General features: G+C 40.1%; 1 protein-coding gene across 3 annotated transcripts in view; it reads right to left on the reverse strand.

Annotated features, from left to right (window-relative positions):
- Positions 1-27,353, reverse strand: part of LOC124721148 (cullin-5) — a 237,388-nt gene that overhangs the window by 177,956 nt on the left and 32,079 nt on the right. For all 3 annotated transcript variants that reach the window (XR_007006279.1, XM_047245967.1, XM_047245966.1), the window contains exon 5: positions 26,835-27,055. Coding sequence is in view for 2 of the 3 variants with exons in the window: in XM_047245967.1 (XP_047101923.1) it covers positions 26,835-27,055 (221 nt within the window). In the remaining variant the exon portion in view is untranslated. The remainder of the gene's footprint in view (positions 1-26,834; positions 27,056-27,353) is intronic.

Consider the following 27,353-nt stretch of genomic DNA (forward strand, 5'->3'; position numbering starts at 1 on the left):
TTGTCAGATCCCACCCAGCATCTCTGGTAAATGCTGAGAAATGCTTGAAGTGCAGCTGACACTGCTGTTTTGGAATCCATACATATCCGTACATATCTTACAAACAATGTACTGTTCGTATTCCGGTTCTTGCTGTCTAGGCAAAAACTTTTACACTGCCTAATTGGAACCACTGTGATGTGGGTAGTTTTGAAGCACCCGGTATCTCCAGCTAACAACGTCACATGAGAACCACTATCAAGTCCAGATCCAAAGGCAGGATTGTCAATGAAGTACAACACTTACAAGGATATGACACAACGATTGGATTTTTGTAATTTGTTATATTTATGGCAAACAAAGTTCAGAGCTATATTACACCTCTCCAAAAGGAATACAATGCAACTCTTAAAAATCCACAAGAAAACTTACTTTTAAAGTTTTGCAACCACATTTCATATGTTGAAATATGGTAGATATAGTTCGAGAAGCAGTGTGTCACTGTGGTAGAGTGCCCACTGCATGAAGGGGGGTGGGGGTGGGAGGCAGGTTTGAATCCTTGTGGACTCAAATTTTTAAATAAAGGTACACATTCTATGAATATTTACATGAAGTGTAAAATATGAAAGATAGGAAAAAATTAATTTGTAATGTCTTTTAATTATACATTCTTAATTAACAATCTTTTATACAATATCAGTAATTATGAATTTTTTGTTTGTAATGAGCTCTGGATTTTTTTGATGATGTGCATTTTTTATAAAAATGGCTGTCAGGTGTGTTAATCAGCATATATTTAACTAATTTTATATTTAAATGATGTAAGTACTTGCACTGAATGACTAAAAGGAGACTTGACCATCGATTACCAGTCTCACACACCTTGTGTATTCTATACTTCACAGACATGCTCTTAGAACCTGGGCGTTTGTTTAAAAATCTGATTCCACCAGGATTTGGACCCAGGCCCCCCACACAGCAAGCAAGTGAGTACTCTACAACAGAACCACACTGCTTGTAAAAATCTATCCTCCTCATTTTAGCATATTAAATGTGGTCGGAAAACTTCCAAGTCGATTTTCTCACAAACTTTTGACAGTTACATGGAAATGCTGGGAGGGGTATATTTGAGCTCTGAACTTATGGTACCATAAATATAACAAATTACAAAAATACCATTGCTGTATGGTCCCCTTCAAGAACAGAACTCATGTTTATTACTGACACCGACATACAGTCAGAACAAAACTGAACTCCTTGACAGAGAGTGGACCGATACAAACACAGAATATTCCAGAATGCTAGTATTTATACAAGCATCAAATATTCCATATACACAAACACAATAAACTTAAGATATTCCAAGACTCTTCCAGCAATGATAAATACAAAATAACAAATAATTGCTGGTGGTCAGGTTTGAACCAGTTCACCACAGCACACTGGCCAGCAATGCTAACACTACATACTGCATGCACCACATTTTGTGGGAGTAGTATTACTCTGAATTACAAAGCATGGTAATTTGTAACTGACATTAAATTATAATGGGATAACAGCATCTGTAAATATCTTTTTCTGTAAGATTCCTTTACGAAATTTACACTGATATGTCTCTAAATAAATAAATGTTTCTTCATGCCAGAATATTATAGTATGAAAAACTTCTCATAAAAAATTTCACAATTATCCACTACAAAAACAAGAAGTTTTCTATTTTCTAATATGAAATCTAAAACATGTTTCTATATCGAGGGCCATACAGAATTTACTTATTTCTGTGTTTTTACAAAATTTATAATCTCTTTTTTATGGATGGGACAACACCTCCATCACACTTATTAGATACAACTAATTTACCCGCATTAGAATTTTCAATCCCTGTGGTTATTAAGTATTCAGAGACAAAAATCTGTTCCCTAGCACCTCTCGAGATCTTATAAATAAAGCAACTCACGATTTTCACTCCCTTAATATTACGATGAAGTGAGTTGATGTCATTTTTCCCCATCTCTTATGCAACGGGTTGGACGCAGTTGATACTTAAAACACTGTCCTCAAGGATGCCCTTCTCCTAAACTTGTATGTGTACCAATTCCAGATAATGTATCTAAAACAATAATGGTGCATGGAAGTATCAATATAAAATGGGGTGGTTGCCACACAGGAGGAATTGATGGTTTAGTTCTTCCAAGCACCACCTCAAGTCAAATGTGGTGTTGGCATAGGCAGGAGTCTTGAATGGTCACTTCGATGGACTTAGTAAATATAGAGTGGGTAAGTAACACCGCCGCAAGCCGGTCCCAAGCCCGGGCCCATCTAAAAACAAGAGGATGGGGAAGTGTGGAGGGGGAGGAGTAACAACCTCGTAAAAAAACCAGGGTCCATCCGGCTCCAGATGGTAGCACCCTGTCATAGGGCCCCTGCCTAGGGTTACTAGGTGAAACCCAGCCAACGGTCTCAATGGCGGAAGAGGAACAATTTCCCAACGGCAGAGAGAGCGGAAGAGCTAACTCCAGGGCTTACTACCTTGGTTTTAATTTCGGATTCGGGGCAACCCGATCCCCCAATTTATTATCCAACAATTACTGCAAAGCATGATGGGAACGTCGTCAAAGATAGACACTACTCCAAGAGGTAGACCGAATGGCAAATCCTCCGTTGTTCGTAGAAACAATGCAAAGGGGTCAAAGGATTTTGGAGGACCCCAACCAACATGTATGCAGCCCTCAACACTGAAATTTAAGAAAGCAACTATGTTTGCAACCCTAAATGTAAACTCTCTAATTAAAGTAGGAAAATTGAAATTATTGATTGAAAAGCTGAACCAGAAAGAAATTTTAATATGTGCATTACAAGAAACAAGGTTTTTAGATGAAACTGCTTTAGATTTTGAAAACTATCGTTTATTTAAAGGAAAACCAGGTAAAATCTTAATGAAACAAATGCCATACCTGGGAACAGCATTTCTGGTACATCACTCAATTTTAGATTCAGTTACTAACTTCTACTCGAGTTCTGAGAGACTATCCATTCTTGAGATTAAATGTAAAAACAAAGGATACTCTATAATCAACTGCCATGCACCCATAAACCAGGACAACAAAAATAACCCGGAGAAAGTTGAAGAATTTTGGGAGATACTTGAAATGGAACTGGATAGATGCTCAAAGAAGAACATAAAAATGCTAGTAGGCGATTTTAACACACAAATAGGAAGGGAGAAAAAATACCATGGAACAGTAGGCCTCTTCCCAGGTCACAAAAGAACTTCAAAAAATGGAGAAAGGCTTATAGAGGTATGTAGGCATTTCAACTTGAAAATAATGACAACACATTTCAAAAAGCTGAGCCGAAAAACTAAAACATGGAGATCACCAAATCCACTTCTCGGAGAATTCCAAATTGACCATGTGGCTATCTCACTTCATTGTCAAGAAGAAATTCAAAACACTAAAGTGCTGAAAAGCCTTGATGTTGATTCAGACCACTATTTGACTACGATTAAATTCAGACCACTCCCATTTCGAAAAGAGAAGAAAACCTTTTACAAAATTCCAAAATATAACACAGAAACGTTAAAAAATGAAGAAATTAAACAACGGTTTCAAAGAGCATTGCACAAAGATAGCGATGGCATATCCACAATAAATAAGGAAGCGGGATGGGAGGAGATCAAAAACGAAATAGTTGAAATAGCAAAAGAAAATTGTCTCGTGAAAAGAGTAAGAAGACATCCATGGTGGGACAATGAATGTGATGAGAACCTGGAGAAGAGACAGAAATTGTGGCAGAAATGGAACTCCACAAAAGATCCTCAAGATCTTGACAATTTTAAAATCCAGAGAAGAGAAACAGCTAAGCTTTTCCGTAATAAAAAAAGAAGACAATTTCAGGATAACCTAGAACAGATTGAGGAAGACTTTAAAAGAAATAATTCTAGAGATTTCTACAAAACTTTTAGAAAACAGCTAACCAAATACCAATCCCCAAATTTATGTTTTAAAGATGAAGAGAACAAGCTAGGTTTGACAAACAAGACTAATTGTGAAATATTAGCAAAATATTTCGAGAATCTACTAAATTGTGAACCACCCAAAGATAAAATGAGTTTTGAAAACCACCGAAATACTAATACCGAGTCAAAACCTCCAGACGCTGAAGAAATAAAACACATAATACACAGTCTAAAAAACAATAAAGCCCCAGGTGAAGACTCCATAGTACCAGAAATCCTAAAAATAATGGATACCAACCTCCCACAAGTTTTGGAACATATGTTTAAGAAGATCTGGGACGAAGAAAGAATTCCTGAAGACTGGCAGTGTGCCCTGATACACCCACTACACAAAAAGGGGGATAAGATGAATGTTAATAATTATAGAGGGATCTCGCTACTACCAGTAGGATACAAAATTTTGTCAAGGAAATTACTTCAAATCGTGGAGCCAGTTCTGGATAAAAAAATAGGTCAATATCAAGTAGGTTTTAGACAAGGTAGATCCTGTGTTGAACAAATATTTAACCTGAAAACACCAATTCGTTACAGAATCTCAAGAGGCCAGAGATTTGCAATAGTATTTGTAGATTTCAAAAAAGCATACGACTCGGTAGATAGAGAAACATTACTGAAAGTATTGGAAGAATTTGGGGTCGATACGAAAACAATTCAAATTATCAAGCAGACGCTAACAAACAGTAAGGCCAAAGTTAAATTTATGGGTGAAATTTCAAGGAAGTTCGAAATTAGAACAGGTGTTAGACAAGGTGATGGTTTATCCCCAATCCTCTTCAACTGCGTACTGGAAAAGATATTGAGAATATGGAAAGAAGAACTCAAAGGCACCAAGAATGACATCAGAATTGGAACAAAAAAAGAAAAAATAGAAGTGGACTGTTTAGCTTTTGCAGACGATCTGGCAATAATTACAGAAAACGAAGAAATAGCTCAGAACTACCTGGAGAAACTACAAGAAGTTTCGGCCAGAGCTGGACTGCAGATTTCATTTGAAAAAACCGTGTATATGTCTAATCATAGAAATAACAAGAAAAATCTTATTACTAAATACGGCAATATTAAGAGAGTAGAAAAATTTAAGTATTTAGGTGAAATAATTCAAGTGAATGCTTTAGACAAGAGTGCAAACCAGGCGAGAGCAAGGAAAATGGAATTTGCTTTTCAAAAAACCAAAGACATATATAACAAAAAAAACATTTCGATTCAAGCTAAATTAAGACATTATAAAACTGTCATTAGACCAGAATGCCTGTATGCATCGGAGTGCCTAACTCTTAACAAAAAGGGGGAAATAGAAGACATGGAAAAGAAAGAAAGGAAAATTTTGAGAAAAATATTAGGACCGAGAAAGATTGGAGAAGAGTACAAGCTAAAGAGTAATAAGGAAATATACAAAACTATTGAGAAAGTGAGTGAGGCAATGCGTAAACGCAGACTAACGTTTTATGGTCACCTGTCGAGGATGGATGGAAACAGACTAACAAGAAAAGTGTTTGAACATAGTAACAGGAACGAAAAAACCAACAATAAATGGATACAGATGGTGAAAAAGGATTTGGCCTATTTTAATGTCACCCGTGAGTCAATCAGGGACAGGGAAAAGTTTAGACAAATAGTGAACGAAATTAAGTGTTTTCCAGAAGAAACGAAACTAAAGAATAATAACAGGAAATGGTCGGAAGAGCGGAGGAGGAACCACTCGAAAATGATGAGGAAATATTGGGAAGAGAGAAAAAAAGATCAAAAAGCCGGGCAAGTGAATTGTTGAACGTGGTCCAAAGATGGCCGAAATCGAAAGAAGAAGAGTGGGTAAGTGTTTCCGAAACACTTTCTAGAAGTCACTAACAATATTTCTGGTTGTTAAAAGTCAGACTAAGTGGTAGTTAGCTGTGCACTCTAGTGTCTTTCCTAAACCATTTAATAATTAGTTGAGTGTTAGCCTTCTTTTCCTGGTTTTAAAGGGGTCACTACAGCAGTTCCCCACAATGTTAAATGCTGTCCTCAGGTAAATATTTTTCTAGAGGAGGGGGGGAGAATGGGGTTTGGGGTGGGTAGGAAGCGAGCAGAAAAATAATAATCAAGGAAGATCCCTTGAATATGTTGTACTGAACCAAATTTAGTCCAGGAGCTGTACTTGGGTGACAGTTCACTCGTGGCGAGTAGTCAGTGTTGCTAGAACTGAAATTAGAGTTCAACCTGTTCATTCCCTGTGTACAAGTCTAGGTTCTAGCTCCCTCTCATGATATTACATTATAATTGTTCTACAATTGTCAGTAATGCCCCTCTTCATGTTTTTGTAAGCTCCGAATTAATAAGACACTGAGTGAATTAACAGGCTTTTGCAAAATGTTCATTATGTCCACATTTCTGTGGATGAAGTGGGACAGCTCATTAATTTAAGGAATTTGGGCAGTAATCTTTTGTTCCATTCTTTGTTGATTCTTCATTCTTTATGCCTTGCTGCAGAACATATTCTAAATTTTTTGGTAGACGGAATGTTATTCTAGCTTCACTGAACTATCTGATAAGCAACAAAACTTATTCCACCAAGAGACAAGTGCCCCATTTTTCTAAGACTCTGATGTGCACATGTGGGTTTTTTAGGTTAGAGAATTCCCTCCCTAGGCCCGACAAGACGCCTCCTGAGACGCGGCAAGGTAGGAGTAGGCAAAATGCAACAGCGAATAACAATATTAATGTGCTAATAGTAAACTGCAGGAGTGTCTATAGAAAGGTCCCAGAACTGCTCTCATTAATAAATGGTCACAACGCCCATATAATACTAGGGACAGAAAGTTGGCTGAAACCAGACATAAACAGTAATGAAATCCTAAACTCAGATTGGAATGTATACTGCAGACACAGGCTGGACAGAGAAGGGGAGGCGTGTTTATAGCAATAAGAAGTGCAATACTATCGAAGGAAATTGACGGAGATCCGAAATGTGCAATAATTTGGGTGAAGGTCACGGTTAAAGCAGGCTCAGACATGGTAATTTGATGTCTCTAAAGGCCCCCTGGCTCAGCAGCTGTTGTGGCTGAGCACCTGAAGGATAATTCGGAAAATATTTCGAGTAGATTTCCCCACCATGTTATAGTTCTGGGTGGCGATTTTAATTTGCCAGATACAGACTGGGAGACTCCAACGTTCATAACAGGTGGCAGGGACAAAGAATCCAGTGAAATTTTTTTAGGTGCTTTATCTGAAAGCTATCTTGAGCAGTTAAACAGAGAACCGACTCGTGGTGATAACATATTAGACCTTCTGGTGACAAACAGACCCGAACTATTTGAAACAGTTAACGCAGAACAGGGAATCAGTGATCATAAAGTGGTCACTGCATCGATGATTTCAGCCGTAAATAGAAATATCAAAAAAGGTAGGAGGATTTTTCTGTTTAGCAAAAGTGACAAAAAGCAGATTACAGAGCACCTGACAGCTCAACACAAAAGTTTTGTCTCAAGTACAGATAGCGTTGAGGATCAGTGGACAAAGTTCAAAACCATCGTACAATATGCGTTAAATGAGTATGTGCCAAGCAAGATCGTAAGAGATGGAAAAGAGCCACCGTGGTACAACAACCGAGTTAGAAAACTACTGCGGAAGCAAAGGGAACTTCACAGCAAACATAAGCATAGCCAAAGCCTTGCAGACAAACAAAAATTACGCGAAGCGAAATGTAGTGTGAGGAGGGCTATGCGAGAGGCGTTCAGTGAATTCGAAAGTAAAGTTCTATGTACTGAATTGGCAGAAATTTTGGTCTTATGTCAAAGCGGTAGGTGGATCAAAACAAAATGTCCAGACACTCTTGTGACCAAAATGGTACTGAAACAGAGGATGACAGACTAAAGGCCAAAATACTAAATGTCTTTTTCCAAAGCTGTTTCACAGAGGAAGACTGCACTCTAGTTCCTTCTCGAGATTGTCGCGCAGATGACAAAATGGTAGATATTGAAATAGACGACAGAGGGATAGAGAAACAATTAAAATCGCTCAAAAGAGGAAAGGCTGCTGGACCTGACGGGATACCAGTTCCATTTTACACAGAGTACGCGAAGGAACTTGACCCCCTTCTTGCAGCGGTGTACCGTAGGTCTCTAGAAGAGCGTAGCGTTCCAAAAGATCGGAAAAGGGCACAGGTAATCCCCATTTTCAAGAAGGGACGTCTAACAGATATGCAGAACTATAGACCTATATCTCTAACGTCGATCAGTTGTAGAATTTTGGAACACGTATTATGTTCGAGCATAATAACTTTTCTGGAGACTAGAAATCTACTCTGTAGGAATCAGTATGGGTTTCGAAAAAGACGGTCGTGTGAAACCCAGCTCGCGCTATTCGTCCACGAGACTCAGAGGGCCATAGACACGGGTTCCCAGGTAGATGCCATGTTTCTTGACTTCCGCAAGGCGTTCGATACAGTTCCCCACAGTCGTTTAATGAACAAAGTAAGAGCATATGGACTATCAGACCAATTGTGTGATTGGATTGAAGACTTCCTAGATAACAGAAGGCAGCATGTCATTCTCAATGGAGAGAAGTCTTCCGAAGTAAGAGTGATTTCAGGTGTGCCGCAGGGGAGTGTCATAGGACCGTTGCTATTCACAATATACATAAATGACCTTGTCGATGACATCGGAAGTTCACTGAGGCTTTTTGCGGATGATGCTGTGGTATATCGAGAGGTTGTAACAATGGAAAATTGTACTGAAATGCAGGAGGATCTGCAGCGAATTGACGCATGGTGCAGGGAATGGCAATTGAATCTCAATGTAGACAAGTGTAATGTGCTGCGAATACATAGAAAGATAGATCCCTTATCATTTAGCTACAAAATAGCAGGTCAGCAACTGGAAGCAGTTAATTCCATAAATTATCTGGGAGTAGGCATTAGGAGTGATTTAAAATGGAATGATCATATAAAGTTGATCGTCGGTAAAGCAGATGCCAGACAGATTCACTGGAAGAATCCTAAACAATCCGAAAACAAAGGAAGTAGGTTACAGTACGCTTGTTCGCCCACTGCTTGAACACTGCTCAGCAGTGTGGGATCCGTACCAGATATGGTCGATAGAGAAGATCCAACGGAGAGCAGCGCGCTTCGTTACAGGATCATTTAGTAATCCCGAAAGTGTTACGGAGATGATAGATAAACTCCAGTGGAAGACTCTGCAGGAGAGGCGCTCAGTAGCTTGGTACAGGCTTTTGTTAAAGTTTCGAGAACATACCTTCACCGAAGAGTCAAGCAGTATATTGCTCCCTCCTACGTATATCTTGCGAAGAGACCATGAGGATAAGACCAGACACAGAAGCATATCGACAATCCTTCTTTCCACGAACAATACAAGACTGGAATAGAAGGGAGAACCGATAGAGGTACTCAAGGTACCCTCCGCCACACACCGTCAGGTGGCTTGCGGAGTATGGATGTAGATGTAGATGTGGGTACTGGTTTTTTTGGAACATGGGCCATGTTTTAGACACTTACATTTTGAATAATGTACAGGCAGCATGGTCTACAATCCAAAGTGTTGTGATTATGCGAACAGTCAAAGTCATTGCCAAGAACTATGACAATGCCTTTTGTCTTCCACCAAAGAGGAAATCTTTCCTGGGCAGATAAAAGCTTTCCAATGTGGGCACTTCAAAAAGATTACAGTAAATCTCTCAAGAAATGTACAGAAGGGCATTTCACACACTAGGAGCCATGATTCGTATATTGACAGACAAAACCACCTTTGTAACTCTTGATGGCCTCTGTCAGCTCAAAGTTAATTTATTTGAACTGTGTAGTGCTGCAGCCACCTTTGAATGTATGATGGACAACCTGCTTCATCACCTTAAATGGACAATAGATCAGAGATTTTGTTTTTTCGATGGCACCTAAGAATGGGGTCCAAGTGTTTTCAGACTGCAAGTCTCCATCTGAATCCAAAAAAGTGCCTCTTTGGCACCCAAGAAATAAAAACATTGGGGCACTTAGTGAATGGTGATGGAGTCCATCCCAATCCAGAAAATAAGAGCAATCAAATTTTTTGTCTTCACGACACATTAGTGATGATGTGAGGAGTTTCCTCAGAATGAGCTCGTGTTAATGGTGATTCCCATAGGACTTCTGTACCAGGAGGTGCCCCTTACAAGAACTACTGCAGGGAGACATGTAATTTTGCTGGAACAAGGCGCAAGGTAGATCTTTCCTTGCCTTTAAGAAGGCAAACCCGTGAAGACTATTTACATCACATCTGCCGGGAAAGCTTGAAGAGTCACAGGCATAAACATCTTTGCTCTGCATGTCCGACTGAACGACAGATGTGTTTCTGCGTCAGCTACCGATGATTGAGCAAAATCACAAAGAAAGGTGTCTATGCACTTTGTGCATTGGACACCCTGGATGGCTTGAAATGAGCAATGTATTCTCAAATATGGACATGGAGACAGGCTACTGGCAAATGGATGTTTTTTGAGTTTGTCTGGCTCGATCTAACTTCCTAATCGTCAGGACTTCCAATATTACCTTTCTCAAAGACTCCTAAACAGTTGTAGAACATAATAAAAGATGAAAGATTTAATTTGAAGGCCAGCGGAACATAGGTATGTTTAAAATGCACATCCACCATGTTTTTTAGGGCCATATATGCTCACATTGCAAAACCAAATCTAGCTTTTTTTATGTGGTTTACAACATTGTTTTTCTAATGAATGTGGTTTGCAAGACCATGTGGGTGCATAAAACTTATTAAAGTATCCTTCTGCTTAGTAGAAGTCTCACAGGTATTCCCAATCCACCACTCTTTCATAAATTCATGCAGCATTTGTCCTGGCTGGAGGTCTGATTTTAATATATCTCCTTCACTACTGTCACTAATTTTTGCCTGTTAAGTTTTCAGTTTCTTCCCTGCCAACAACAGATTTATGTCATTAATGTCCTTTTGCAGAAGCAAAACAGATCAGACGTCCAGCAAGGACAATATGCTGCATGCATTAATGAAAGAGTGGTGGACTGGAAATATCTGTGAGACTTCTGCTTAGCAGAAGGATGCTTTAATCAGACGTATGCACTCACATGGCCAAGTAAACTCATTTTATTGGCTATCAAGGAGTGACAAGTCCTGGGTTCCGTAACAGCACATTATTGCAGTTATTCCAGCATCCTCAGTGACATTGTCTAGCTGGCAGCATAGTTTTCCTCATGACATTCTACAATAAATTAATGAAACCTGCAAAAAATTCAAGTACCTATTGCAATGGTGTATGGTGGTTTTCTCACTTTAAAAGAAATCAGTTGTGGTTAAGTCACCATGGATCATAGCAACACATTTACACAATTTTTCATCAGTTCACATAAACGGCAAACTATGTAAACACATAATCTGTTTTATTTTAAACTGGAATGAAACTAGCATGTCAATAACTTTTCACAATAAAAAGACATACTCGAAATTCTGTCTAACGTCAATCCTTTCCAAAAAGTATCAGGAAGTGCGCTATGAACCTACCTAAATATTACGCATTATGACAGTTTATATGATGTGTGTTGCAGATCTTATGCAACAAGTTTACCACTACTATGTCCAGTGCCTTGGTAACAAACAATAAGATTTTACAGTTTATAACCAGTTTGATTCTGTAGTTATAGCAGAAAAACAGGCTGAAATATGTCATGATGAGTCGTGAAAAATCACCCCTTTTTCAAGTTGTTCTGACTATCCCACCTCCCAGCCATCCGAACTTTCAATATTACTTTCCCCAGAGACTACTGAACAGCTGTAGAACATAATAAAATATGTCAGATTTAATTTCAAGGCTAGCAGAAAATGGGTATATTTTAAATGCACATCCACCATGGCTTTTTCTTTTAATATACATCATCATCATTTAAGACTGATTATGCCTTTCAGCATTCAGTCTGGAGCATAGTCCCCTTATAAAATTCCCCCATGATCTGCTATTCAGTGCTTACATTGGTGCCTCTTCTGATGTTAAGCCTATTACTTCAAAATCATTCTTAACCGAATCCATGTACCTTCTCCTTGGTCTACCCTGAATCCTCCTACCCTCTAACGCTGAACCCACGAGTCTCTTTGGTAACCTTGCTTCTCCCATGCGTGTAAGATGACTCCACCACTAAGCCTGTTCACCGTGACTGCTACATCTATAGAGTTCACTCCCAGTTTTTCTTTGATTTCCTCATTGTGGACACCCTCCTGCCATTTCTCCCATCTACTAGTACCTGCAACCATCCTAACTACTTTCATATCCGTAACCTCAACCTTATTGATAAGGTAACCTGAATCCACCCAGCTTTCGCTCCCATACAACAAAGTTGCTCGAAAGATTCAACGGTGCACAGATAACTTAGTCTTGGTACTGACTTCCTTCTTGCAGAAGAGAGTAGATCGTAGCTGAGCGCTCACTGCTTTAGCTTTGCCACACCTCGCTTCCAGTTCTTTCACTATATTGCAATCCTGTGAGAATATGCATCCTAAGTACTTGAAACCGTCCACTTGTTCTAACCTTGTTCTTCCTATTTGGCACTCAATCCGTTTATATCTCTTTCCCACAGACATTACTTTAGTTTTGGAGATGCTAATCTTCATACCATAGTCCTTACATTTCTGATCTAGCTCTGAAATATTACTTTGCAAACTTTCAATCGGATCTGCCATCACAACTAAGTCATCTGCATATGCGAGACTGCTTATTTTGTGTTCACATATCTTAATCTCACCCAGCCAGTCTATTGTTTTCAACATATGATCCATAAATAATATGAACAACAGTGGAGATGGGTTGCAGCCTTAACTTACCCCTGAAACTACTCTGAACCATGAACTCAATTTACCATCAAGTCTAACTGCTGCCTGACTATCTATGTAAAGACCTTTAATTGCTTGCAAAAGTTTGCCTCCTATTCCATAATCTTGTGGAACAAACAATAACTTCCTCTTAGGAACCCGGTCATATGCCTTTTCTAGATCTATAAAGCATAGATACAATTCCCTGTTCCAATCTTAACACTTCTCCATTATTTGCCGTAAGCTAAAGATCTGGTCCTGACAACCTCTAAGAGGCCTAAACCCATACTGATTTTCATGTAATTTGTCCTCAACTCATACTCGCACTTTCCTTTCAACAATACCTGAGAAGATTTTACCCACAACTCTGATTAAAGAGATACCTCTATAGTTGTTACAATCTTTTCTGTTTCCATGTTTAAAGATTGGTGTGATTACTGCTTTCGTCCAGTCTGATGGAACCTGTCCCAACTCCCACGCCATTTCAATTATCCTGTGTAGCCATTTAAGACCTGACATTCCACTGTATTTGATGAGTTCCAACTTAATTTCATCCACCCCAGCCACTTTATTGCACTGCAATCTACTGACCATTTTCTCCACTTCCTCAAATGCGATCCTATTTCCATTATCATTCCTATCCCATTGTACAACGAAATTTGAAACATTACTGATCGTATTTTCACCTACATTGAGCAACTCTTCAAAATATTCCCTCCATCTGCCCAAGGCATCAACAGGACTCATCAGCAGTTTTCCTGACCTGTCCAAAATACTTGTCATTTCCTTCTTACCTCCCTTTCGAAGACTGCTAATAACACTCCAGAATGGTTTTCCAGTAGCTTGATCCAAAGTCTCCAACCTGTTTCCAAAGTCTTCTCAAGATTTCTTCTTGGATGCTGCAATTATCTATTTGGCTTTGTTTCTTTCTTCAATATAACTTTCTCTGTTTGGCTAGTATGTAGCCATTTTTGATACGCCTTCTTTTTCCTTTTATAGGCTGCCTTGACTGTGTCATTCCACCAAGCTGTTTGCTTCATCCTACTTTTACACACTACTGTTCCAAGACATTCTTTAGCCACTTCTAGTACTGTGTCCCTGTACCTTGTCCATTCCTTTTCCAATGACTGTAATTGACTACATTCAACTAACTGGTACCTTTCTGAGATCGCTGTTATGTACTTGTGCCTGATTTCCTTATCCTGAAGTTTCTCCACTCTTATCCTCCTGCATATGGACCTGACCTCCTGCACTTTCAGCCTCACAATACCAATTTCACTGCAGATTAAATAATGATCAGTGTCATCAAAGAATACCCTGAATACACGTGTGTCCCTAACAGTCTTCCTGAATTCCTGATCTGTTATTATATAGTCAATGACAGATCTGGTTCCCCTGCCTTCCCAAGTATACCGGTGAATGTTACTATGTTTAAGAAAAGGAGTTTATGATTACTAAGCCCATACTGGCGCAGAAATCCAAGAGTTGTTTCCCGTTCCTGTTGGCCTCCATATCCTCTCCAAATTTACCCATAACCTTTTCATACCCTTCTGTTCGATTTCCAATCCTGGTATTAAAATCACTCATGAGCAGAACACTGTCCTTGTCCTTTACTCTAACAACTACATCACTGAGTGTGTCATAAAAACTATCCATCTTATCTTGATCTGTCCCTTCACAATGCGAATATACTGACACAATCCTAATTTTCTTGCTAGACACTGTCAAATCTATGCACATCAGTCGTTCGTTTACATACGTTATTGCAACTACGCTGGGTTCCATTTCTTTCCTGATGTAAAGCCCTACACCCCATTGTGCTATTCCTGCTTTGACTCCTGACAGGTAGACCTTGTATTCTCTCACTTCCTCTTCTTTCTCACCCCTTACCCGAACGTCTAACACCTAAAACGTCCAACCCCATCTTACCTGCAGCCTCTGCCAGCTCTACCTTCTTCCCACAGTAGCCCCCATTTATATTAATAGCTCCCCATCTCATTACCATTTATTAGCCAAGTCGCATCTTAGGAGTCCCTGGTTTGTCAATTAGAGGTGGGACTCTGTCACCTCCAAAGGTCCGAGGCATTTTGGTCTGATTGTTGCCAGCATCATATTTAAAGTACCAGGGAAGCAGGGTGCTAGCCTTACTTGCCCCAGGTCCCACTGAGATTTACCCTTAACGGTTGAGGGACTAACTGGTGGATTTGGTAGTCTTTGCCGTCTGAGCACAAAGGTGACCATGACTCAGAATATGTCCGAGATGGCCAGCCTTATTCCAAAGTAACTAGTATCCCCGACTGTCAGGACCACTTACTTGGCCACTCATACGTTGCCCGTGGTTCATGAACTAGGACATGACAACAGGAACCCACACCATGAACCATATATGCTTGCATTGCAAAACCAAGTCTAGTTTTTAGATGGTTTAGAACTTTTTTTTTCTAGTAAAAATGGGCTAAAAATATTTGTTTCTGATGTTTTTACAAAAATCGTCAACTTTGCCCTCAATTTTTAAACTACTGGAAAGCAATAGGGGACTGAAACTGTGTATTCTAAAACTTTGTACTGCATGCACAGTTTCAGGTTTGTCCTGAAATTACTCCCAGAGATATAAAAAGCTGAACTTCACATTTTTCTCAAGTGTCTATTTTTTTGGCTGTCTCAACTTCACATTAGCCATATGGTAACTGATCAAGAAACTTTTTTTATTATTTCTGTTAAAAGACCTCAAAAATTTTACAAGATGGCCTAGTTTTGTTTCTTTCAAGAAAATATTGCCACATATATTATGTTTCAAATTTGTTGATAATTCAAGGATGCACTTGTGACAGCCGCACTATGGAGTCAAATAACTGACTATCTCAAAGTATTATAGTGATGAAATTGAAACTTTAGCACTGTTCATTGGGAACATTTGCGAATGTTCACACAAAATTTCAGCAAAATTCATTATGTTTATGAGGGAATTTTTTCCCAAATTAGACCATTTGGCATGGAATTGCCCAGATGACAGAATATCCATAGCACTTCCACTGGATAATCAAGTTAGGGTGTCCCGATTAAGCATAAACGGCACCAGGAGAACAAGTCGTGCCACAGAATCATTGTCTCCTACTGGTGGGGATGGAACAATGTCAATGAAGATTGGTTTACAGCCTAATGGCACGAGGAGATCTGGCACCTCCAGGGTCACTGGAGCAGCCTCCTCCCAAGATTTCTTCTTCATAATTTCTGGTAGTCGAGAATTTTGTGAAGGCTTATCTACTGTAGGTGTCTGAACGGATGAAGAGGGGCAGTCCTGGGACCCAAAGTACAGCACTGCATCAGTCACTGGCTTGTGTCATGTTGCTGATCTGTGTCTTTCAGGAGAGAGGGTTCCCAAAATAGAGCAACACCCAGTCCCCAGGCAGAGAAAATCCCCAACCCGGCCGAGAATCAGGCCCGGGATCCGATGATCCAGAGGCAGCAAGTTTTTGGAGAGGGTCTGCCCTGTGATTTGGTCGAGGCAGAACCTCTCCAGAAACAACTCTATTTGTCAGCAAACATGGACAGAAGAGCTTGAACCTCAAGATGATGATAACTGACTGCATTCAGGTGTCATGGACTCGGGAAGTTTCAGAACCAGTGACCTAAACGAAATGAAAATTATGTTTTGTTTTACAGAAATTACATCAATTTTGAACAACAAATGACACGAAATCCACCTCAACTGAGACCTACACTACTCTCACAGTAATGAGATGCATCCACGAAGGTCGCCTGGGCTGAGACCTACACTGGTCTCATAGTAATGAGATACATCAGGAAGCCCCCCACCCATCATTTCACACTAACAACTATTTCTCCTCAGCAAACAAGGATGTGGTGTGGGAGAGAGAAGAGTGAGAAAGGAATAAGAGCGCAGAGAATTTACATCTCACTAACAGAAAACATACCGTGTGTTTCCAAACCCTATCGCAGTTTTTGAACATTTTCCTGCTTGACCGTTTATGAAATTTTATGTGAACATTCACGCATTTCTCCAATGAACATAGGTAAAGTTTAATGATGGTGGAAGCAATATTAGCCAATACATAGTCATTTTTCCGACTCCGCACACAACTGGGCACAGAACAAGCATGAATCTCCGGTGATTTTGAGCTGTTATATCTTGGGCAATATTTTGCCATATTGTACAACTCTATGCATTCTCTTAAGAATTGAGTATATCTGACACTTCTTTTACAAATACAGTTTTCTACTAAAGCTTCAAAACTGGTTTCAATCAAAACAACATGTATTAACCCCCCACCCGCCATAACAGTAGGTTTAATTTCCAGCCTGGGATAATAGTACTACATAGATTGAAAAATCGAACTGTGAATCAAGTTTTAACTTTGGCTTCTTATATAGCGTTGATTAAAGGCATGATAAACATGAAACTTTGGACACAACAACTTAGGAATGTAAAGTTTTCTAATATAAAATGCCACTCGTGTACTGCTTTCCAAATTTACACATAATCAGTCCAAATCTTATTCCTCTAGAAATAGAGCTCATTCAATTTGGTTTTACATTTTTTTATAAGGAATAGACTGCCACTTGTGTGTGTATTTTTGTATGTTTCCTGTGTACAGTGTATATTTTTGTATATTTCCTGTGTACAATCTAGACTTCGACTTTCATGCCACTATCCAGTACAATGATCACACACCATTAACATATTTTTCTGTGTACTGTGCAGAATGATATAATGTTTAACATCTCATCTTTTTGCACGCATTTTCAATGTACTGTATTCAGCAACAATATCAATCGTCAACCTTTTAAATTCAAACACTGACTCACGAAGAATATGCTTGGTCACAATCAAGGAAACATTGCTCATTTCTGGCTAGTGAACTTTTATTGGCTTGTCAAGGCACTCAATGGCCAGTGCAACCACCACACCACACTAATACACATTAAATGAACTAGCTTACTGAATGTGTGGAGAGCTGAAGTGGTCCTTCAGCGACGGGAGTGCTGGTAGGGGTTAAAGCATTTTGTCAAGTGCTGGAAACATACTTTTCGCACAGATGACGTACTATGAGAGATTTTGGATGGAAATGGAACAAGGGTTTTGTGACAGCACATTTTGAAGGCTTCCGTGTTCAAATCTGACATGATACAGTTGCAACAACTACATATGCTACTCATGCATATACTTTGCACCACACATTGTAGATTGTAAAGATTGGCAGCAGAGATAGATGGCATGAAGTGAAACTGTAGCACCTGAGTTTTCTTTCATATTTACATTTTACACAGTGTACAGAAATTCACTGAGCTAATTTCTAATAAGCTTGTAATGTCAATTAGGGAAGTAAACTCATTTTTTCATGTCTCTGTTTCTCTTATCATGGCTAAAATAACACTTTAACAATGGTGAACATATAAAGTGTGGCTTGTAAGAAAAGCATTAAATAGTAACAGGAATGGTGACAAAGTATGTCATTAAGCAGATGTCTGCATTTACACTTATGGTTTAAACACTTAGCTGCTGTGATGTTTTTGGGTTAATTCCACATTTTCATCAATTTTTGCTTTTTCCTGGGTGAGCACAAAGGACGATCTCTCAAAAACACATGTTTTGAACGTATAATGTGTGGTCCTAGCACGTCAGAAAACAGCTCGATTAACTTGTACCCAGATACCAATTTCAGTTTCTTTGGCGAGTTTTTACTTGCTGTTACGCATCTGTGATTTTTTAAGAGCTGATGAAATTCATTACCACAAATTATTGTATAAACATTGTATTGCACATTTAATTTCCTTCACTTACACAGATTTAAACGAAGTATTGGAAAGGACTACGATTTTTAATTATATATGCCAAGTACATATGTTTTTGCTTATATTTTGGGGAGTTTTAATACTGTCTTCAATTCTGCATTTTCCTCACTTTTGCGTTTTTTAAGTCTGGACCTCATGCAAAAGTAAAAAAGGGGATTCACAGTACCTAGCATTGGATAATAAAATCCATTTTGTTTTGTGGTTCGAACTATGGCCTTTCTAATGAGCCCAGTTTGGATAGGTTTACAGAACAAAATTTTTTTTCAAAATCAGATCAAAAATACAGCACTTCTTACCTTTTCTCAAATCCTTCAACTTTTCACTTAATTTATTTAGTAGTGGAAAGTGGTGTATAAATGAAACTTAGTATTTGAGAACCTGATAGGGTTAGGTTACTACACATCATGTTTCATGATCATCTTAACTTTAGTCCCCAAGATATAAGAAGTCAAACTTTGACTTTTTTTTGGGCACCGATTTTTTCAGGCAATTTTTCCTACAAGTTTCTGGCAGCATATCCCTCAACATTCTTTTCATTAATATTTTTAAGAGAATGCACCATGTTGGACAAGATGACTAAATTTCATTTCTTTCAACAAACTATTGCCCAATACACAATAGCTCAAAATCACCAGAAATTCGTGCTCGCTACGCGCAAAGTCATGCATGGAGTCAAACAAATGACTGTATCTCAGCAAGTGTCGCTTCAACGAATGTTACACTTAACCAATGTTCACTGGGGACTCTTGAAAATGATCACACAAAACTTCAATGAAATCTGAGACAGTCAGACAGGGAGGTCTAGGTGAATAGACACGGAATGACCCAGCTATGTGATATAGGGACAAAGAATTCTAAAACAAAAGTGAATCAAAAAGTACAACTGAAAACAACAAAATTATGTTACATGTTGTTTACTCGTGACTGAGGGAACATTACAAGTACAACACGTGTATATTGAAATAAATGAATGTTAATTGTGTTTTGAAGTAAGACAATATGTTAGAAAGTTCCAACTACGTCAACACCAGTGTAAAATCTCACAAAATGCAATCAATCTGAGTGACAGTTGAAACAACACTGCATATATTGTTAATAAGGGTATGCAACATCACCATCAGTCTACTTGTGGAATGTTAACAAACAGCACTTCGAAATTCTCTAGTGTTCGTGGAGTATGCGAGTATGCATAAAGTCATCCAAAAACTAATAGTATCCTTGCCTCCTAATGCTCATATAATTTGTGTGTGGGAAGACACTACTGGCCACTTCATTCCTCAAATAATGTTCTCCTCAAAGTCTCAATTAAGCCTACATAGTCTGGCACACATCAAGCATATCATAGAAGCAGCAGCAATGGGGATTAACTTGCTCATATGATAAGCTTCAGCCACACACAGTTACCTTACAACACAACCTCGCCGTTAACAAAACTGAATTTATTGGCAATGAGAAAAAGAAAACATTGACATACAGACAGAAAAGGCGACAATGTTAAAGCTGAGAAAGTCAATCCCCTCTCTCTCTCTCTCTCTCTCTCTCTCTCTCTCTCTCTCTCTCTCTCTCTCTCTCTCTCTCTCTCTCTCTCTTTCTTTCGCTTTAGGACACAAAATTGCTAAGGTCATAAGCATCCGCATCATGATATAAGAGAAACATGTAATAAATAAAAACCTAAGGAAAAAAAAAAAAAACAACTTTAAAAGCAAGCAGCTAAGGACAAAGATGTCCCTTGCGAAAATTTCTTGAAACATGACAAACTAGACAGTAAACATAGACGTAAACACAAACAGTTAATAAATGGGCACTGGATCAGAAAGTGACTTACCGTCAAGGGTTGAGAGCAGTAGGTGCAGAGTGGGACAGGGTCACCACTTAATAAATGCCGGTGACTACAACAACAATGTCCTATATCCAGCTGGGCTAAAATGATCTCCTCATGGCGTGAGGACCATGAGGAAATCAACCATGCTATTCAGGAGATTTAACATCCTGGAGTTTGTGCTCCTGGAGAGAAGACCATTGGGCACTCCAACATGATACTACATGCCAACAAATAGTGAGACTAAGATCATTTGAGGGAAAAGAGTTATTAGCAGACCGAGAGAGGAGAGCTCCAGCCTCTGCAGCATCAGCAGCCACGTTCCCTGACACACCAACATGACCAGGAACCCATATGCACAAAACGTTGGCTCCCCCCATACTAAGCGATTCGAGGCATTCTTAGCTCAACTGTACTAAAGGGCAGACTGAGTAGAGCATGAGAAGAGTCTGAAGAGCACTGAGAGAATCTGAGCAGATGACACAATTTGGAAGACAGACGTAATGGGTGGCCTGATAAGGGGCGTAGAGCTCCACAGTAAAAATTGAGCACTGGTCAAGAAGCCAATACTGGAAAATATCATCTCCAAGTACAAAGGCCCAATTAATGCCATGGTTGGTCTTGGAACCATCGGTGTAGACAAAGACACAGTCCCAAACACTGTGCGAAGTGTGAGAAACTCGTTGCAATCCACCAGGATAGGGGTAGTGTCCACAGGAAGTGAATGGAGTCCAAAATGAACATATTCCTCGGTACGAAGCCAGTGCAGTGAAGAGCTCGCATCCAAGGGGAGTATGACATGGAGAGTAAAGCAAAGCTGTTGAAGCAATACAATTCAAACTCCGGGAGGCAACAGAGAAGACGGGTGCAGCCCGTACTTGCAGTCATCGAAATCGCCAAAAAAGGGCGCTTAGGATGGGTGACCAGGCATAGAAGACAGAGGACTCACAGAACAACTGACGACAACATCCTGCCAGAAGGACAATAGTAGGTCAGCAGCCTCAGCATAAAGAATCTCAACAGGATTAGGACAAAAGGCACTGGTGGCTAAATGTATCCTGCAATGGTGGATGGTGTCAAGACAACGTAAGATAGATTGATATGCAGATTAATATACAATACATCCGTAATACAGTTCTGAATGGACAAGGGATTGCTATAACCAGATGAGGATGGTCTGATCCACTCCCCACAAGGTACCGCATACAACATGTAGAACACTGAGGGAGCGGGTACAACGAGCTGCCAGGTAAGAGATGTGGGAAGACCAACAGAGTTTCCTATCAAACGTGAGTCCCAAGAATTTAATTGTGTCAACATACAGAAGAAGGAATGGGTTGAGATGTAAGGACACGGAAGGAAACTCTTGGCACTTCCATAAGCTCATATTGTCTTGTCAGCAGAAAAGCGGAAGCCATTGTTGATGCTGCACAAGTCAAGATGATCAAGACATCGCTGAAGACACCACTCAAGCAGACAGGTTCACTGAGAGCTGCAATAGATCACAAAATCATCAACGAAAATAGAGACCGAGATACTGGGTGGGAGACAATCCATAATGGGGTAAATGGCAAATAAGATGACGAGGCAAACCATTCTCTTGAATACAAGTGTCCGACAGAGCCAGGCCAACACATACCTTAAAGATACGGTCTTTTAAAAATTCCCACATAATCAAAAAACACAGCCACAGTTTGGCACTTCTGCAAAAAATTTTTCATAATATGAGTTGACAAGGTGACAAGATGATCAGCTGCAGAGCGGTGCCTACGGAATCCATATTGGGCGTTAGTGAGGAGATTCCGAGACTTGAGGCACCACGACAGCCTGCCATTACCTTGCAGCCGTTACTAGTGAGGGAAATTGGGTAGTAGCTGAAAAGGAGGTGTTCTTTGTTACCAGGCTCAGTTATGGGAACAACAATGGCCTCATACTCACAACTGGGAAATGTGTCATCTGTCCAAATGTGGTTGTATGTATGGACGAGAAAGCGTAAGCCCTCAGGAGATAGGCGTTGCAACATCAGACTGTGAACACCGTCCGTTCCTGCAGTGAGTAGCCTGGACAAAGACAGTGTTTAAGCTCCCTCATAGTAAAAGCAGTATTGTAACAGTCACAATTCTCAGAGGAAAAAGATATCGTTCTCACCTCCGCTGCCCATTTCAGAGGCAGCAAGGCAAGATGGTAGTGAGTGGAACTCAAAATGACTGCAAAGTATCAGCCCAAGGTGGTGGAGATATCAAGAGTGTCTGTAACAACACTGTTCACTACGGTCAGACCAGAAGTGGGGAACGAAAGCCGACAGAGATTACACCAGACAACAGAAGATGGAGTAAAACTGTTAAAATCCATTTGAAAAGAAAGGCAACTAACTTCTTTGGTATCCCTAAAATTGCAATGACACTGCCCACATAGCTGCTTATAACAGATACAGTTCGTCATCATGGGATGGCATTTAAGAATGTGGACATGTCATCTCTGGGCACAGACTGCATTGTGGTATGCTTCAGTCCACCAGAAGAAGGGGGCATATCGTGGAGATGAAGAGGTGTGAGGTATGGAACACACTGTGACAGTAAGGATAACGTTTGTAAGGTATTCTACCTGGTAATCAATGCAGGAGAAATGGCGTTCGTCGAAAGTGGCCAGTGAGGAGTAGAGCTGCCAGTCAGCTTTGGCAAGCTGCCAGTTGGTTGGACACACAGATGGGACAGAAATTAGCAAACAAATGACACAGGAGAAATGTTCACTCGAGTGTGCATCGGAACGGACCACTCGAGATGAAAAGCAAGCTGGGCAATACAGATTGAAAGATCCAAGTGGGAAAAGGAGTGCACGGAATCGGAAAGAAATGCGGGCGTACCCATGTTCTAACAGATTAGACTGAGCTAGCTAAAGAAATCTATTAGGAGAGAGGGTGTGGAGACCCCCAAAGGGGATGGAGTGCAATGAAGTCACCGAGCAGCAAAAGGGAAGGGGAAACTGGGCAATAAAATGCAAAATGTATACCCTGGTGACAGCAGAATATGAGGGCGAGAACCCGGAAAGGGAAAGATGAACAGCAACAGCTTGAAGCTGTGTGTGCAAGGAAAAAGTATGATTACAGACATCTTGAATGAGCAGCACGACCCCCCCCCCCCCCCCAATGAGCTGGAGTCCCCACCTCAGGAGGAAGGTCAAAATGGACTGAAGCGAAGAGTGGGAGGTGAAAGCTATCACGAGTGGACAATTTTGTTTCACAAGGCAGGAAACAACTGGACAGTATAATCAGAAGAGGAGCTGTAATTCAACCCTGTTGGATCCAATGCCGTGAAACTCCCATTGGAGAATAACTGTATCAGGTGACAAACAGGAGATGTGTCAAATAAGGAGGTAGTTAGTGCATAGGCTGCCAGGTGCCAGAATTTGAACGTGCACAATGTCCAGGTTCAGAGGCTGAAGGAGCCTGTTCCAATAGTTTGACAGAGGTGTCAGTATTCGCCTTCAACTGGCCAGCAGACTGGTTGTTGGCAGTTCGTCCTGGTGAAATGGAGGTCGGCAGGTGAGGATGACGTGGTGGCACCATTGAAGAACACCCAGGTGGAGAAGTGGAAGATCTTTTGCCTTTATCTGACTGCTTAGAACCCTGGTGTTTCTCGGGTGCAGACCCAGATGTTGGCTCGCTGGACGTGTGCTGAAAGTCATTACAGTACTCTTTTTTGGATTTCCATGCTTCTGTTTGCAAGGCATGCAATTTCACTAGCAAAAGTGAAGGTTTGTTCATATGGTGTGCATTCATAGTAGAAGATGAGGATGTGACATCGGAGCTGGACAATTTCACAACCGTAGCACTGAACTGGAAGTTACAAGTCTGCACAGTCAAGTCCTTCATTAGGTTGGAGTGTAGCGACAACTGTACTATAATTTCCAGACGGTGGTGTACAAGGTTTGCAGCTAGCCTTTTTCCGAGCAATGTGAGTAGGAATCTTATCCTTTTCTGGATTTCCTGAACAGTTCTCTCATTGGGATAGATTGGACAGTCACATAGGAAGTACTATGATCACTATTGCCATTGATACAGTGAGAGGAAGGACCCCTATCACAGATTATGCATTTGGCTGCATTTTTAAAGATTCAAGGGTGTGGTTGTAGCGCTGTCATTTATAGCAACACGTAGGATTTGGGATATATGGTCTGACAGCAATAGCTTCGTAGCCAGTCATAATTTTTGATGGAAGTACCACACAGTCAAATATGAGGAATAGAGTGCAGGTTGGCACGAATTCTGTACCAACCCTTTTCATGACTCAGTGACCTTCAGCCACTCCTACTTAGTGAGATAGGCTGATATTTCAGCCTCGGCCAGCCCATCAAGCAGCCCAGTGTATATTACATCACAGGAATGTGGTGGGTCTCTACTTTAACAGGACAGTTGTTGAGAAGAGTTACATTACACACTTTCTGTGCCTGAAGAGCACTATCCATCTTCAAAAGCAAGGTCCCATTATGCAATGAGAGCAGGACTTCACAGTACCGGCAATGGCACCTACACCCTTCTGAACAACAAATGGATTAACGGTCATGAAATTGCGACTACCTTCCTTGACACCACGAACTATCAGGATGCAGCCAGGAGGAGCGTCAACTTTTTCCATCTCAACCTATTTAAGTTTTTGTGGTGAATTCATGGCAGAGAAATCCCTCACAGCATCTTCGATGGTCTGCTCCTTCCTTCTGGAGTACGTACGAGCACCACTTATCGACCCGGGGCTGGAAATTGTGTGTTACCCAGTCACCTTTTACGTCTCAAACGTGCAGGCCAGCCTTCAGGAATGCACAAGGAGGAATAATAATAATAATAATAATAATAATAATAATAATAATAATAATAATAATAATAATAATAATACTACAACTTTGAACATGGTCGACGTTTGCAGCAACCACATACACAAATTTGAAAAATACATAAGAATCAGCCAACCAGTTGCATAGGTTTTCTATATACCTCGACCAGGTTTCGTCACCTCTAAGGGTCTAATGTCTGAAGTCTGATGAAGTCACCCTTAGAGGTGACAAAACCTGGTCAAGATATATAGAAAACCTATGCAACCGGTTGGCTGATTTTTACATATTTTTCAAAAAATAATAAGATGAAGAAGAAGATGATGATGAAAAAATGGAATAAGAGATACCTCAATAACCAAAGCAAAGGAAGGATAAGAAGCAAAGCACATGGAAAGGAAGACCAGCGGACAGTACAAATCCAAACACAGTTTTACTGAGAACTTCGGTTTCCCGAAGAAGGCATATCACTCGATCCACAAGGGAGGCGAAAAGAATAGCAGGAGGATAGACAAGCAGCATGGAAAGGGAAGTAGAGCTTCAAAGGCTCGGGCTCTGTGGTATCCAAGCAAGTACCCATCAAAGAGTGGTGAACCCCCACAGGAAGGAGGGAGGGAGGGAGGGGGTTGGGGAGGGGGGGGGGGGAGTGTCGATCCTATGTGAATTAGGGCCAAAGGGACACACTGCTGAGGGGAGTGAAATTGAAATATTTACCACAAAGAAAAAGCAGCTAAGTGCTCACGATAAATATCCTGTTGATATGGATGAATGTGTCAATACACAGCAAATTCTGTGATGTTACTAGCAGTACAAGAAATTAACTTTGAGCACTTCAGAGATTATATGATACTGCACTGGGCTTCAAAGCTAGCAGAGAAACTCTGTCAAAGGGAGTGCAGGCGATCGGGGATGAGGATCTGAGAACGGACTGAATGCTGGTGGTGTTTACAGTGCTCAGTATCTTACGATAAAACCGTTCATCCCAGTGATCCATCATTCAAGGGATGGTAACAATATAAATGTACTCACCATCCATTAAAATAACTACTGTCTGTGTAACAGCACCGAATCGTATTGCGCATTATGTGAGCTGATACGTGGAGGGTTGTAGGTTCGATGTCACTGTGAAGTAAATTTTGTTTCTCTTCTCATTTTTTCTTTGTTTTTGCCCTTTTGCCATTCACTTCTCATAACAGTTAATAACTGCCTTCATTACATTGGTTACAGAATAGATGAAAAAGAGATAAAATACAATGGACTTTACACTTGACATGAAGCCAGCGCATAGAAATTTATTTATTGGCAGTTGCAGTAGCTAATTACAGGAAATACTGTGAGGTCTTAAGAATAGTAAGTATAGTGGTTTGCCTCGGAAATAATCAAAATAATATGGAATAAAATCAGTAGATTGAGCACAGGTAACTATCATTTTAGAGAGGTGGTGGTGTGAGGCAGGTTAAGCACATAAAACAGGAGATATATCTACACACACACACACACACACACACACACACACACACACCATACACTAGTCTTCACAATTAAATCTTTAATTACCTGTAATTACATTTATAGATGAACTTACTACTTGCACTGATCCACTGCATGGCTCTAGGTACTTCTGTGCCCTGTGCTGTTCCTCCCTCAGTTTTGCATCAGCATACCTCATATAATTTTGAACACCATTTGCCTGGAGGTACTGAGGCGCTTTCATTCGATAAAATGCCTCTGTTGCTTCAATGTAGGCCTTTTCAAAATTTTCTCGGTATATTTGGAGTTTATCCTCAGGATTCGAACAGAGATTAACTGAAGCAAGGAAGCACTGATTAGAATTGTCCTGAATATAAAATACATTTCATACTTAAAGTTTTTCAATAAAAATGTTCTAGTTATATAGCTGGACAAGAACTGTGCTTACAATTACATGATGCTGCATTTTATCTTACTGTTATTTCTGCATATAAACTTGTGTTCATTTCTCCAACCTTACATCTGGTACAATTTTGCCCAAGAAAGTCTGTCTTAGGAACACCCAACCTCTATTCCTTTTTAGTATTCACTGCAAACACAACACTATCGCCATGATGGGAGAAGATACGTGTAT

This window comes from Schistocerca piceifrons, chromosome X (assembly GCF_021461385.2).
Source record: "Schistocerca piceifrons isolate TAMUIC-IGC-003096 chromosome X, iqSchPice1.1, whole genome shotgun sequence".
Taxonomy (NCBI): Eukaryota; Metazoa; Arthropoda; class Insecta; order Orthoptera; family Acrididae; genus Schistocerca; species Schistocerca piceifrons.